At 38.7% G+C, this 15,098-nt stretch overlaps 1 protein-coding gene across 1 annotated transcript; it reads right to left on the reverse strand.

Moving 5' to 3' along the window:
- Positions 1-628: 628 nt before the first annotated feature.
- Positions 629-15,098, reverse strand: LOC121396186 (B-cell differentiation antigen CD72-like). The gene is made up of 7 exons (XM_041570803.1): positions 14,951-15,098; positions 11,579-11,704; positions 11,034-11,123; positions 9,697-9,990; positions 5,082-5,227; positions 3,080-3,180; positions 629-896 (listed from the first exon to the last, which is right to left on the reverse strand). Exons 1-7 carry the CDS (start codon positions 15,018-15,020, stop codon positions 728-730), a joined length of 996 nt encoding a protein of 331 aa, XP_041426737.1. The 5' UTR covers positions 15,021-15,098; the 3' UTR covers positions 629-727.

The raw sequence follows: 15,098 nt of genomic DNA on the forward strand, positions 1-15,098 counted from the left end.
TAAGACAGCTTAAATATATTGCAATATATGGACAAACAATCCCTGTGTTGTTTAAAGGGTAAGGCATTTTTCAGTAGCAGTAGCACAAAATGTCTCTGTCTTAAATATATTGATAATGGGTTGAGTGCAGAGGAATCTTGTAGTTGACTATATGTATTTTGTGGTCACAGCCTCATTGCACCCCCGCCTAATGGTTTTAAAAAATAGTGGTGAGCACAACTTTCCCTTGTTTGTTATAGTTATACAGGAGCAGTGACCAGCTCCATGTTGTAGCTCCACCCCCTCCAACTATAGTCAGGTGATCCCACTGGTGTCTAATAAAAGGGCAGCCAAGTTTGGGAGTTTTACTTTGAAAGCAGCAAGTAAGTTGCAGGTAATACCTAGTCCCTTTGTAAAATGTATAATTAAACCATAGAATTCTTAATGAATCAGATGAAAATTAAGCGTAGGACTGGCCAGATATGGGATGAGTGTGACGTAGTTGTTCAGCTTAAATATATTGTAATATATGGACAAACAATCCCTGTTTTGTTTAAAGGGTAAGGCATTTTTCAGTAGCAGTAGCACAAAATGTCTCTGTCTTAAATATATTGATAATGGGTTGAGTGCAGAGGACTCTTGTATTTGTCTATATATATATATATATATATATATATATATATATATATATATATCCATTTTTTTCCACCGACCCTTCCATGTGTCACTAATTATGGTGTCAAAGGTTCTAGCACTGAAATTTGTTATTTTCACCGGATATATAGACAAAGTATTGTAAACTGTAGGCAACATCTAACAGAACCAGCTTTTTCTCACAGATCCATCTAAGTTTGTTATATTTATTTTCAGATTGTTTGTCCCCGCTGCTGATTTTAGCACAATTTTCTCTCCAGCACCTGAAAATAAATATACATCAGTATCAGTTGGGTTCTGAATGTGAGACACAAGCACCAACGTGTGCTACAGAACAGACAAGAGAGGTGGCACTGGGCTGTTTGTACTAACTTAAATCATGGACTAAAATATATGTCTGACAACTGAAGGAATACAAAAATCTATAACATATAAGCCAATATTATCTTAAAAAATATAAGGAAGGATAATAGGGGAAGCAGAACGGACTAGAGTGGGAAACCCTGTCTCTTGGTGCTCTAAGGATGCAATAAGTTGTGATATTTCTATCTCAATATTAGTGTATCTATTATGCCAGAATAATATTTGTAAGAGTAACCCATTATCCATCTTTTCAGAAAAGCAACACACAGATGTACAGAAGGACAGAGGTTATTTAAGCGCCACACACACCCATGTCTTCACCCTATGAAACAAATTGTGCACCACTTACACCCACAGCATCTTGTTTTTGTTTAGGGTGAACAGACCCAGAGAATTTAATTTAATGGGTTGTGATATTAGTGTGATGCCTTTGTTAAGGTTTATATTCAAGGCTAAGTTGTACCTGATATTACAGCACCTTGATGGTGTGTAGGGAGGTGTTAATGATGGACAGTGGGGTACGGAAACAGAATATGATGGGAGCTAGGGGTGGTGTCTATGTATGTACATTGATACATTTAAGAGTGAATGATATTATTGAGTATATGGCATTTGTCCCACATGCAGAAGCCAACTGGAACAAAATATGCTAATGAAGGATTATCTGCAACAAACCATTCCCTCCCTGACTTATGATAACATGACAAAAATACAACTTGACAGTTTGTTATTCAGCTATTGCACAGGGGGGAACATGTGGAGTAAATCCCAGCTATGAACACTTATATGTAGTACTGACAAAACGTGCACTGGCCTGGGCCCTCCAATGAACAGGTGAGTTACTTTTAATGTACATTTTCTTCTTGGAATATATTTTGTCAGTATTATAAGTTCAGCATTACTCCAACAATTCTTGTGTTTTTTTGTATACTGTTTTGAAATCAACAAGTGGGAACTGAAGGTATAGTCACATGACCCACACATTCATTAAACTGATTATAAGGCTGAGCTTTATGTTTACACTTGGATTTTACAAGCTTGGCTTGGAGTGTTTCCTTGAGAGTGCCCACTAAATTCCCAAACAATTAACACTGCAGTAATGAAGAGAAAATTAATGCACCATGAACTTTGCCACCTTTTTAGGTGAATCTATAGCTGGAGGTGCAGAGCGTAGGTTCAGTGGGTGAACTTAATTGTTTGCCATTGGGCCTATTGGGACCTGCCACTGCTCCCTAACTTGCAGGTCTCATTGACACTTCAGTTATGGGCCAAGCAAGGGAGCGTGCACTCATGAATACAGCACTGCTGAATGCACGTAGCACTATATTCATGGTCTTTATACTTTATTTTGGAAAACAGAGAATTTGGCAGTTCATTATAATGCAGAGCAAGGTGCAAAGTTAAAAAACATAGCTGATTTTACCTACTTTATGCACTTTCCTTGCAGTTAGAAAGCTGGTAATAGGTGTATTTCACAGTCATGTATATACTGTATATAATATTATATATTATTATATTTCCCTAAACAAGAAGTTATTTGTTCATTTTCTACTCATTAAACCTGTTTGGCTGTAGATATACGCTTTTACATTAGAATTTTACAGAGAGTAAATGCAGAGAGTAGACACATCAGGGATGTATGAACCTTTTGTGACCTAGAGGTAAGGTGAGGTGTAGTTTAGGGTTCAAATCCAGCAGTGTGCAGGTACAACAATTACAGATTAGATTTCTTGTTTATACCAATACCAACGTCATGGCAGACATGCATTTCACCCATAGCTAATTTACTGTTAATTAAGAAGGTATTCTGGTTTCTGTACATTCTTGCAATTCATTCATGAATCAAATGGTAAGATTTTTCTTTCTACCTTGTTTCCTGCTGGTTCACCCTTATGGCCCAACTACATTGCTTGATACTAGTTTGCTCTTCTACTTTCTTTGCCATGATAAATGCCACAGGGCTTTTGCCCACACAAGTTTATGAGCTTCTCCTTTCATTTGTGATTATAAGAAATAGGGTTCCCCAGTGAAATAAATCAGGCAGTAGAAAGATAAATGCAGCACAAATATGCTTAAACCTTACCATGGAATTGCATTTGATGTTTTCCATATATATCCGTTTTTTCTGGTATATTCAATTTCATTTCCAACCCAGTATTCTACCCGTTTTCCGGATATGAACTCCTGAAAAATATATGTTTTTAATTAGCAATATCTCTTTCTTGGTAATAGAAGTAAGTGGCTGTCCACCTGGGCTAGTCAATGAGCTGGAGATCCCACCCAGGCAGGTGAGTTGCAGGGAAAGGGAGCATAGTAACTGTGGGCATAGAGGGGCAATGTAGTAATATGTTGTTACATTTTATTGCTGGTTGAATTTCATTGGTTGTTTGGTTCTGTCTGTGACATATAGATAGAGGCAGATTTATCAAGGGTTGAATTTGAGTTATAAACTCCCATGAAATCTAAGATTTGACCAATCGAATTTCTTTGAACACTATGGACCTGAAAACTCGAATCGAATACGATTCAAGTTCTTCAAATTCGATTTGAATTTTTTCTTAGAAAAAAACTGGAATGTCAGGAAGGCTGCAAATAACTCCAAATAGATCCCAGGATGTCTTCCATAGGCTAAAACAGCAAGTTGGCAGGTTTTAGGTGGCAAATAGAATTTAAATTCTTAAAGGGCCAGTCTATGATAAATCTCAAAAATCAAATTGGATTTTTTTTTTTTGGCCATAAAAAAACTTGAAAATTTCAAATTAGAAAATTCTAAATTCGACACTTGATAAATCTGCCCCTTAGGGGCAGATTTATCAAGGGTCGAATTTCAAATTGAAAAAAACCTCGAAATTCGAATTCAAAAAAGACCAACCAAAATTAAGTCGAAGTTTTTTTGCTCGGATAGGTCAGTTTTCGATCGAATAGGTCCGAATTCGAATCGTACTGTCAGACTGGGATGGCAGGGGCCCACCAGAAAACCTTAGACCATGGGCCAACTTTCCAAACTATTATTCCTCCTCTTCTCACTCAACCTCTTTATTCTAATTTTTATATCTACTTACTATATTCTTCCTTTATTAAAGGAAAACTATACCCCCCCAAACAATGTAGGTCTCTATAAAAAGATATTGCATAAAACAGCTCATATGTAAAACCTGCTTCATGTAAATAATCCATTTTTATAATAATATACTTTTCTAGTAGTATGTGCCATTGGGTAATCATAAATAGAAAATTGCCATTTTAACAAATAAGGGCCCACCTGGGATCGTATGATTCATGGTGCATACAAACAAACCAACAAACCATACTTGTTAGGTCACATGAGCCAATTAACAGACAAAGTTCTGTCTTTTGCTTCAACACTTCTTCCTGTTACAGTTAGAGCTGCAGTATTTCTGGTCAGGTGATCTCTTCCTGTTACAGTTAGAGCTGTAGTATTTCTGGTCAGCTGATCTCTTTCTGTTACAGTTAGAGCTGCAGTATTTCTGGTCAGCTGATCTCTTCCTGTTACAGTTAGAGCTGCAGTATTTCTGGTCAGGTGATCTCTGAGGCAGCACACAGACCATCATGAAATGGGGGTTCAAGGCAAGAGATGTAAAAGGACAATATTTACTTAAATATATAGACCAGTTTGGTAAGATGCTTTAATATGCCACTTTATATGATGTAAACTATCTGTTGCTTAAGTATTTATTTTGGGGGTATAGTTTTCCATTAAGCATTTTTCCCATAAAGAAATAAGTAATGATCATGAAATTGGCCAAATGGTTAGAAGCAGGAGGGCCACTGACACCTGGGCCCATCGGGAGTTTTCCTGGTATCCTGGTGGGACAGTCCGACACTGGTGACATCTCAAGGGTAAAATTAAAGGCACATGTGGTCCAGAATGTCAATGAGACTGTTGGAGCAATAATTGTGACCATCAGCAAAGAGGGGACCAAGCCTGATTCAGTGTTGATAATAGAATTCATGAAAAGTGGCCACTTACAATGGAAATGAGTCTGTGTGTTTAAGGGTGTACATATTGGTTTAATCTATATTTAGCTGTAGACACTGTGGCTTTAGAACTGCTTTGTACATACCATCAGTCCATTATCATTATTTCTGAGGATTAGTAGAGTGGACATATTCTCCTCACAGTTTAATTTGCTATTCCCCCAATTGTCTTCCTTTTCAGAGAAGAACAAACATCTCATACCAAAGCGAATCCATTCTGGGGGACAATATTCTGTAAGACACAAAACAATTTACTTTCATAGAATGAGCATGAATCTTTAACAGCAGATTGTGGCTTAGTACCTAACAGGGTGAGACTGCCAATAGGACCCTTGCTGTTTCTCATTTCATTTGATGATCCCCTCAAAACTAATTACCCCTCCTTTCACTGGGAGGCAGAGAAGTACAAATTAAATATTGCACATAGAGGAGCCATTTTATTCCTCATAAGATATTCTTTTAGAAAAGTGCAAGTTCCCTGCTTACAAGCAAACCTCATACCTCCAATATGAACACTGTATTTCCTCACACAAGTCTGGAATTAGCAGATACATGTCCTACATAATTAAGTTTATAGCTTAACTGATGTAACAGAGAGCAGGAAATGGGTTGAGACACTTTCATTTAACTTCTGTTCAAAGATAAACATAGAAGCCAAAAACCACACTCACCCATATATCTGTGAGGGGACCTACCTGTAAGAGGCACATGGACATGGATGAGCTATTTTTTTGGCTTATATGTTTATTATCTTAACAATTGTTATCATCATCCCCCTAGTGCTCATCTGACATCTCCTTCTGCATTAGAGGGTAAAGGATCATTGATGTCATAACTGGTCTGGAGTCAATGTTCAGTGACACACTGGGGCCAATAACATTGAGTATCCTGGATGAAATGTTGGGACTAATAACTATGAAATGCTAATTAATAGGGTGAGCAAAGTTTTGCCAGTACAGCTTTGTGGCCATATTTTTAGTTGCTCAAGCAAAAATTCCAGTGGCACACCTGAAACACCTTAAGGGGCAAATTCACTATGCGCCTAACGCTAGTGTCAATTCGCTAACGTTGGTCATTTTCGTTACTTCGCAAATTCACTAACGAACGCTGGTGTAAATTCGCTAGTGTTACTTCGCACCCTTATGCCTGGCGAATTTTCGCTAGCGACGTAACTACACAAATTCACTAACGCGCGCAGTGTACTGAACGCTACCTTTTACGCCAGACTTCCTTCGCCACCTCAGACCAGGCGAATCGCAATAGAGTAGATAGGGATTGCTTCAAAAAAAGTTCAAAGTTCAAAAACGCTGGCGTTTTTTCTATATTATGGTTGATAGGCTGAAAAAGATCGAAAAATTTTTTGGGGCTCCCCTCCTTCCCCCCTATATTTCCTAACTCATGGCAACTTAACTATACAGTGGGCACATGTGTAGGGCAAAAAAAAAAATTTTATGTGATGTTTTGAAGGTTTCCCAGGCTCTTGTAGTGTTGCTACATATTCCTCCATTGAAATTTGAATTTGGCGCCGTATGCAAATTAACCATCGCTAGCGTAACTTCGATTCGCTTAGCGAATCAACGCTTGCGCAACTTCGCAACCTTACGCTACCCCTGAGCGCAACTTCGGATTTTAGTGAATTTGCGGAGCGCTGGTGAAACTACGCCTGGCAAAGTGTGGTGAAGTGCGGCGAAGTTACGCCTGGCGCAACTACGAATCTTAGTGAATTTGCCCCTAAGTGTTTGTTGCAGAGTGCAGTGCAATGTTTCAGGGCGGACCCCTTTGTCAATCAGATGAATGCCCAATGTTCTACTATTTAATCAGGGATAGTTATCACATGCACAAACATTTCTCTTTCCCACTCTCAGCGCTGACAGACTTCTCACCGGGAGACCGTGTGTATAAATCAGAAGCGGCTTTATTAAAGCAATACACAGTGGTGGTAGAACCCCTGTGTATCACCACTGTGTATTGCTTCAATAAAGCCGCTTCTGATTTATACACACGGTCTCCCGGTGAGAAGTCTGTCAGCGCTGAGAGTGGGAAAGAGAAATGTTTATGCAGTTTAAACATTGGATCTAGTGACCGAGATCCCGCAATAGCAGCGACGGATTAGGTGAGACACTGTGTGTGCGGGTGAGCTCCGCCATTCCTTCTCCTCGCGTATATTCTTTGTATAGTTATCACATGCTTCTACTCTCCTCTTGTAGGTAAGATGTTATTTACTATTTAAATCTTTGATCTAGTGTATGTTATACAGTTTGTATGCTTTTCAGTATATTTAATTTTTGTATTAACTTTTGGATTGGTTAATGGCACTTTTTGTAATTTTTTTTTAAATTTTTTGGACTTTAGTCACATATTATCTTGTTGACATCTTACGAGATGAAAGGAATCCTGATGGAAGATGGACAATATTTACACTGATAAATGTTTACACTGAAAGTTTTTTTATTGGATGTTTAACATGATTAAGCGCCCAATTAAGGGTGTCTCCCTTGTGAATGTTGCACCTCACTAATTGGTGGATGATTTTTAATATGTTTAATTGGACTACTGCTTGTCTTATTTATGCTCACCATTTCTATTTTCCATAGGCTAGACAAAGGGGTCCGCCCTGAAACTCTGCACTCTGCAATAAACACTTAAGGTGTTTAATTAGACTTGTGTGCCACTGGATATACTGTTGGGAGGCGGCTGGAGCTCCACCTGTGTGGGCCAGGCGTCTCTGTTTCACCAAGTAGGTAGGATATGTGGGGGTCAAAAGCTTTTATATTTTCAGTTTCACCAGTGGCAAATTTTGTAGAATGTTGCCATGGAATCTGTTTCATTGGGGAAAACACCCAAATCTGTTTTGCAGGTAAAAAAAAACAGATTTTTTTTATTCCATCTTTTTTCTTTACAGTTCATCAATGAATGTGTTCAGGCACCATGATTGTAAGAAATTGTCAAACTGGGAGGAACAGGTGAAGCTCAGTGGGAAGGAGGTTCTCTAATCATGTAGGGCAATGTACGGTCTATACTGGGGTATTGTCAAGAGACTTTCCCATGCTGGGGCTGGTGGAGTAACTAAGCCCTTTAAGTTTATTCTGGAAGTCACTGTAAATATATAGATTTGTTTGTGTGTATCCGCACCTCCTAACAAGACATCTCAGTGGTTAATAAGTCGAACCTTTTATGGATGTGCTGACAACTCTGTATAATCAATTGAAGAAAAGATCCTAAAAGAAAGGAACTACCAAGAAGAGTACTTGACGTCGCACCATCCAAGATTGGTGAAAACAAGATTATCAAGTGTGGGGGAAAAAAGGGGAAAACAGTAGAGTGATCAATTCATTGTTGTGTGAAATTCATTGTGACTTGTTAAAAAATGTAATCTAATTAAAAAAAACCAAAGAGGTTATTGTTGTAAATTGATGTTCTTTTTTATCCTTTTTTCATTGTGAACAAAAATTAATTGGTCAGTAAAAAATTCAGTGAGATAAGAAAATGATAAAGTGCTATTAGTGCCAAAACTGTCAGATCTGTAATAGGCAGTTCTCAATCCACAAACGTAACATTTAATAGCTCTGTTATAAAGTAACTCATAAGGGCAAAATTCATTAAATTAAAAACAATTAAACTTCTTTGATGTATAATGACCTGGTATACGATATTCTGGATACTCAATGTATATAGCAATTAATCCTTGACCCCACACAGTCTTACATCAGACCTCTCAGTCCTATAGAATAAATGTGTCCTTTAGTATCGGTTAATGGGAAACTGAGCTGTGTTTTCCCCTTTTTTCCCACACATGATAGTCTTGTTTTCACAAATCTTGGACGGTGCGACGTCAAGTATTTTCCCTTTTTTTGAGGACCTTTTCTTCACTGTAAATATGTATTGCACACAAGACAATCATGTAGGAACTGTATCTGATGAGTTACATTTGGTCTGATCTAGAATAGCTGTGGATGTTGTGGTCTAACAAATTCATGGCATTTGTAGAATATGACTAAATGTTTAATTTAAAAGCAGACTTTCCCAATACAAATGCCATAAATGTTTTGTTTTGTTATATTTGTTATATATATATATTTGTAACTGGTTAACCTGACAGCTGCACTGTTACAATGAAAAGAAGAAGCTAGGAAAAGCACAAGGTTATTTTATCTATAGACCATTATAACAGGCTATTCCTGGTTACACTTCTGTCACAGTATATGTCCATGTTTCAAACACCATAAATGTTCATGTTTGAAATATCATATGCTTGTGTAAGACTATATAAACCCAGTGTGGGGACAATAAAGCTGGAGCAAGTTTAAACTGTCACTTTGACTGTGTCTTTCTTGCTCCCGATATCTCGTCTCCCCAGACATCAGTTGTGGTAGAACCCCCCAACTGTAACTAACAGCATGGCTAATGATTACTCCACATTCCAACCCTAAACCTTTCTGAAACACTTTAACCATTTCTTCAATGTACAAAGAGCTATACTTTAAGGCAGATGTGGCTTTGTAAATTATTGTAGTAACAGAAACTGAGGTCGACTAAAAACACTAAAAAAGACAGAGAGAGACAAAACGAATCACTGAGATCTGACCTATGATTGTGAATAGAAAGTGGCTGGCTGAACAGTAAGGCATTGGCCATATCTAAACCCTGCAGAAAGTGTGGTTAATGGTGAATTCAGAACCTCGAGTTAAAAATGAAACCTACCCATACTGACATTTCGGAGCAGTGCTTCCATGTTTGTGAGGTTCTTTTCCATTGTTTTCTTCTCCTCCATTGTTTTGCTATGCAGGTCTTGTATCCGGTGCATGTCCTCTCTGGTGGTCCTTTCGGTTCCATTGCAGAGCTGTACCAGTTGGTTGAACTCAGTTCGTAAGTTGGAGAGTCTCATGTGGGTGAGGGTTAGTGTCTCCTCTTTGCTCTGAATTTCCCAGGAGAGGCTGCTGTTCAGTTCAATGTGAGATCTGGATGTTTCCTCTAACTCTCTAGAGACCTGAAGATCTGGAGAAGACAAGTAGAGCTAATTGACTAATACAGGACCCAGAGAACTTTGAGATACCGGCTTTTCAGATTCAGAGTTTTTATACCATCGGACTTTAACAAATCCCGAAAAATTCGGATTTTTTTTAAGGTCTGAAAAATCCGAATTTTTTGGATTTTCGGTATTCGGAGCTTAATAAATAACCCCCTAAATGTAAAGACACATCATATCCATTTACACTGTATAAGCTTATTTTATCTGTTATGGTTTCATATTTACTGACACATACTTAAATTGTTGGACTGGGGGGGGTCCGGGCCCACTGGAGCTGCCACATTAGGGGCCCGCACCTCCTGCCGGGCCCCCACCACACCTGCCGAAACCTCCCTCTGCCCCTTCTCTCCAACGGCCCAGAGCCAATCCCCACGGCCCATTTAGAGACTAACTGACCTCCCCGCTGGCAGTTTCAGTGGGCCCGGACCCCCCAATCCAACACTGTAACTATATATGAAATTGTAACAAATAAATTAAACTTATATATTGTAAATGAATATGATGTATCCTTACATTAAGGGGTTATTTACTAAAACTCAAATTTATCTCATTTTCTTTATTGAAACAAAGTCGACCAAACTTCCATCCACGAGCAGATCACAATATCTTCAAATTGTAAAGGGGACATCTGCCATTGACTTCTACATGACCTCGACAGGTTTTAGCTGGAGTATTTTCAGATTTAGACCTTTAGCAGCTTTGTCGTATAATAAATCTCTAATAATTTGAGTTTTCCCCTTTGAAAACTTGACCAGATGAAATTAAGGTTTAATGAATTGAACATTTAGTATTAATGTAATATGTTTAATTGACACTAAGTGGTTCTGTTTTGAGGTGAGAGAAAAGGAGGTGATGTACAAATGATTTTATTGAAATAAACTTTTTCATTTTTAAATGGTGCTGCCCATAAATAATACGATCTTGCCATTCAAGCTTGATATAAATATGAAATTACACACTGGCTTATTCCTGCCTCGTTACTAACTGGCCAATGAAGTTCAGCACTTACATTTAATGATAATTCCAATCATAGCAGAGAAAAATCCAAAGCACAGGAGGATGAGCAGGAGTAAGAGTTTATTTGCCTGTGTCTGGAGTCCTGTGTGGGAATTAAAGAACAATTAATGAATACTGATAATTACTCATAATAATTACGATTGTGGCATCACTAAAATCCCCCTCCCATGATAGCTAATAATAATAATAATACAGGGGTCACTCACTCTCATTTACCAGCACCCCATATTGTTCTGTAACTTGTACCTGGGGCAGATTAATGTCCCTATTGTTTCCAACTTCTGCTTTGTACAATCCCCACATTCCTCCCAATTCTCTATTGTACTTCTCTTCTACTGCTGCTGCTTCTCCATCTGACGGACATTGTTTTATCGTATGACCTTAATATTTAAAAATGTCCATGTAAATGGAGTAATTAGGGACAGGTTGTTTAATGCTTTCCCCACCCAGTTGTTGAATACTGAATGTTCCTGTATTATCATCTCTCACTATTTCCATTGTCTGTCCATTAACCAGTAACAACTCATAACATTTTACCTCCAGAGTCTTGTGCTCGGCCTCTGTAGCCTGGGACTAAATTATCCACTTTCCTTATGGGGCCATTTAGACTTTCCACATTCTCATATGTTGCCCCTGGATCCTCCTCTTCATCACCTTTGAAGACTTTTGAAATAAGAAATTAAAAATGAATATATACAGTAATGCTGAAGTTATGTTGTATACAATATGTATCTATTAGGGGAATAATCAGGTAGATGTCACCCACCCTGACGTGCACCCCACATTTGTACTAGAGGTACAACACCCCAGTGACACCCCTGAGATCACAATGAATAAACACTGATAGAGTTTTCCATAATTAGAGAATATTTCAGCAATTACAACTAATATAAAGTTTGTTGAAAAGATGGACACAGGAGAGGTGTCACTGGTTTTACACCAAACCCTGCACGGTGCTCCTATAAATGATCCACTAAGATCTCTGCTGCCCCAGCGACCCCCTCAGTGTATCTATATATCATGTGTGTGAGTAGAAAAAACATGTTATGTAAAAGAATGGCCGTGGGGAGATGTGGAAATGTATGTGGCAGAAATACACTCTGACTGACTCACTAACACAACTCTTAGAACAGGGGTGCCCAACCTCTTTGTTGGGGAGTAGCACAAGCATGAAAAATGTTCCTGGGGGTACAAAATAAGGGCAGTGATTGGCTATTGGTAGCCCCTATGAGGACTGGCAGCTACTGAAGTAGCAGTACAAATGGTTTTTATTGAACTAAAACTTACCTCCACGCCTGGAGCTGAAAAATAAGCACCTGATTTGAGGCCACTAGGAGCAACATCCAAGGAATTGGGAAGTAACAAGTTACCCATGAGCCACTGGTTGGGGATCACTGCCTTAAAATATCACAGGCGCACACTTTACTCTGGATGGAATTAATAATTGCACAGTTCAGTTCAATGTAATGTGTCTCTTCCCCCAGAGCTCTTTATATTACCCCAGGTAGTGTTACCTGCCCCTACATACCTTTCCCTTTGAATAAAGTGGTTGCTCCCAGTAGCAGGTACACTAAGACCTGTCCTCACACAGGGGCTCCACATTTTTACCATGCCAATATTTGGGTTCCCAGGCAGCCCTGCAGCACCAGTCTCCATAGTGGGATCAGTCCTGTTTTTTTCTGGATCCTCCTCTTTTCCCAGATCTACCCCAGGGTTCTCAGCAAGCTCCTAGTTAATCAGATTGCTCCCCTGCCTGTAACCAGACTGGGCGATGCCACAGGCAGAGGCAGCTAAGGCTCAGTTACTGGTGGTTGTGAATGGAATTTAGGCAGAATCTGATTTCCTACATTAACTTGCTGGTGGGTAGTGATAGTCTATGCACTATGGCTCAGATTTATCAAAGTGTAAAATTCCACAGTAAGATTCCACCACTTTATATTCATTCCTATGGGATTTTCAGAGGTGTATTTATCAATAGGTGAAAGTTAGAATTCATTATAATATGCCTCTAAAAATCACGTAGGAATGAATATAAAGTGGTGGAATTGTAAAGCAGTGACCTCTCATTTGACAGTTGATAAATCTGCCCCATGTTCCCATAAGGCAATGACGTACTGTGTATTTGGTAAATTAACTTAGTCAGTCCTGGGCGATCACTTTGATCCTGGGCAGGAACTAGAGCAGAGATTAGAGGCACTTGCCCTGGGGCACAATGGTGGAGGCATCTAGTCCATCGACCCCTAGTCCATGAGCAGCCAAGAAATGCATTGTCCATATATACTTATAATTGCCGCATTAAAGGGATACTGTCATTTTCAAAATGAATCAGTTAATAGCAGAATTCTGCACTGAAATCCATTTCTCAAAAGAGCAAACAGATTTTTTTATATTTAATTTTGAAATCTGACATGGGGCTAGACATATTGTCAGTTTCATCAAATACAAGAGTCCTCTGCACTCAACCCATTATCAATATATTTAAGACAGCGACATTTTGTGCTACTGCTACTGAAAAATGCCTTACCCTTTAAAGAAAACAGGGATTGTTTGTCCATATATTACAATATATTTAAGCTGAACAACTACGTCAAAGTCATCCCATATCTGGCCAGTCCTACTCTCAAATTGTATCTGATTCATTAAGAATTCTATTGCTTCATTATACATTTTACACAGGGACTAAGTTTTACCTGCAACTCACTTGCTGCTTTCAAAGTAAAACTCCCAAACTTGGCTGCCCTTTTATTAGACACCAGTGGGATCACCTGAATATAGCTGGGAAGGGTGGGAGCTACAACATGGAGCTGGTCACTGCTCCTGTATAACTATAACAAACAAGGGAAAGTTGTGCTCACCACTAGTTTTTAAAACCATTAGGCGGGGGGGCAATGAGGCTGTGACCACAAAATACATATAGACAAATACAAGAGTCCTCTGCACTCAACCCATTATCAATATATTATACATTGTAAAATGTATAATGAAGCAATAGAATTCTTAATGAATCAGATGAAAATTGAGCATAGGACTGGCCAGATATGGGATGAGTGTGACGTAGTTGTTCAGCTTAAATATATTGCAATATATGGACAAACAATCCCTGTGTTGTTTAAAGGGTAAGGCATTTTTCAGTAGCAGTAGCACAAAATGTCTCTGTCTTAAATATATTGATAATGGGTTGTATTTGACTATATGTATTTTGTGGTCACAGCCTCATTGCACCCCCGCCTAATGGTTTTAAAAATTAGTGGTGAGCACAACTTTCCCTTGTTTGATATTGTCAGTTTCCCAGCTGTTTCATGTTCATAGAACTGAGGATAAAACAAGCATTTCCATTGGAGAATACAACATAAAAATGAGCGTATAGTGACCCTTTCATTCATAATATGAGATGGAAACTTTATCTGCTTATATTTGGGGGTCCCTTCTGCTGTTACAGTAATAGTTCCCCCCCATACCCCAGCTAAGCAGACAATGTGGTGAGTATCACATCTCTAGGGGAAGGTTTCTCACTCTCACACTTCTCTGAGCTTTGCATTGCTATGTATTGTGCAGATTGGTTGGTACTAACCCTCGGTTTATAAATTCCATTTATTCCATTTACACAAACACACACTGCATTCCCTCGTGTGGATTTCATTTCAGAAACATTTATAACATAATAAACATAATTATGAGTTAATTATCCAAATAACCAATATACTGACACTACAGCTGGTATCTCATATTATTAGTGCACTTCATGGATGATTACCACAGGATTGTTTGCAATTGCTCTTTATTTTTTTTCTTATCAACTGTGACAGGCACCACATATACCCTAGAAACACAACCCCAAAATGTATCCTCTCTGGCACCAGCACACGGTACCTCTGGGTCAGCCCCAGTCTATGATCTACAGCCACTCACCTGCTTTCTGACATTCCTTCAGGGGTAAGTTCCCAAACTGCAGGTCGGCGTAAGTGACGGCTTCATTCATTCCTGAGCAGTGAGTGTCAGCTCCTAGTGATAAAAGTGTTACACTGAGTGATGTGAATATTAGATTTAGTGATGTGAG

This window comes from Xenopus laevis, chromosome 1L (assembly GCF_017654675.1).
Source record: "Xenopus laevis strain J_2021 chromosome 1L, Xenopus_laevis_v10.1, whole genome shotgun sequence".
In the NCBI taxonomy this organism is placed as follows: Eukaryota; Metazoa; Chordata; class Amphibia; order Anura; family Pipidae; genus Xenopus; species Xenopus laevis.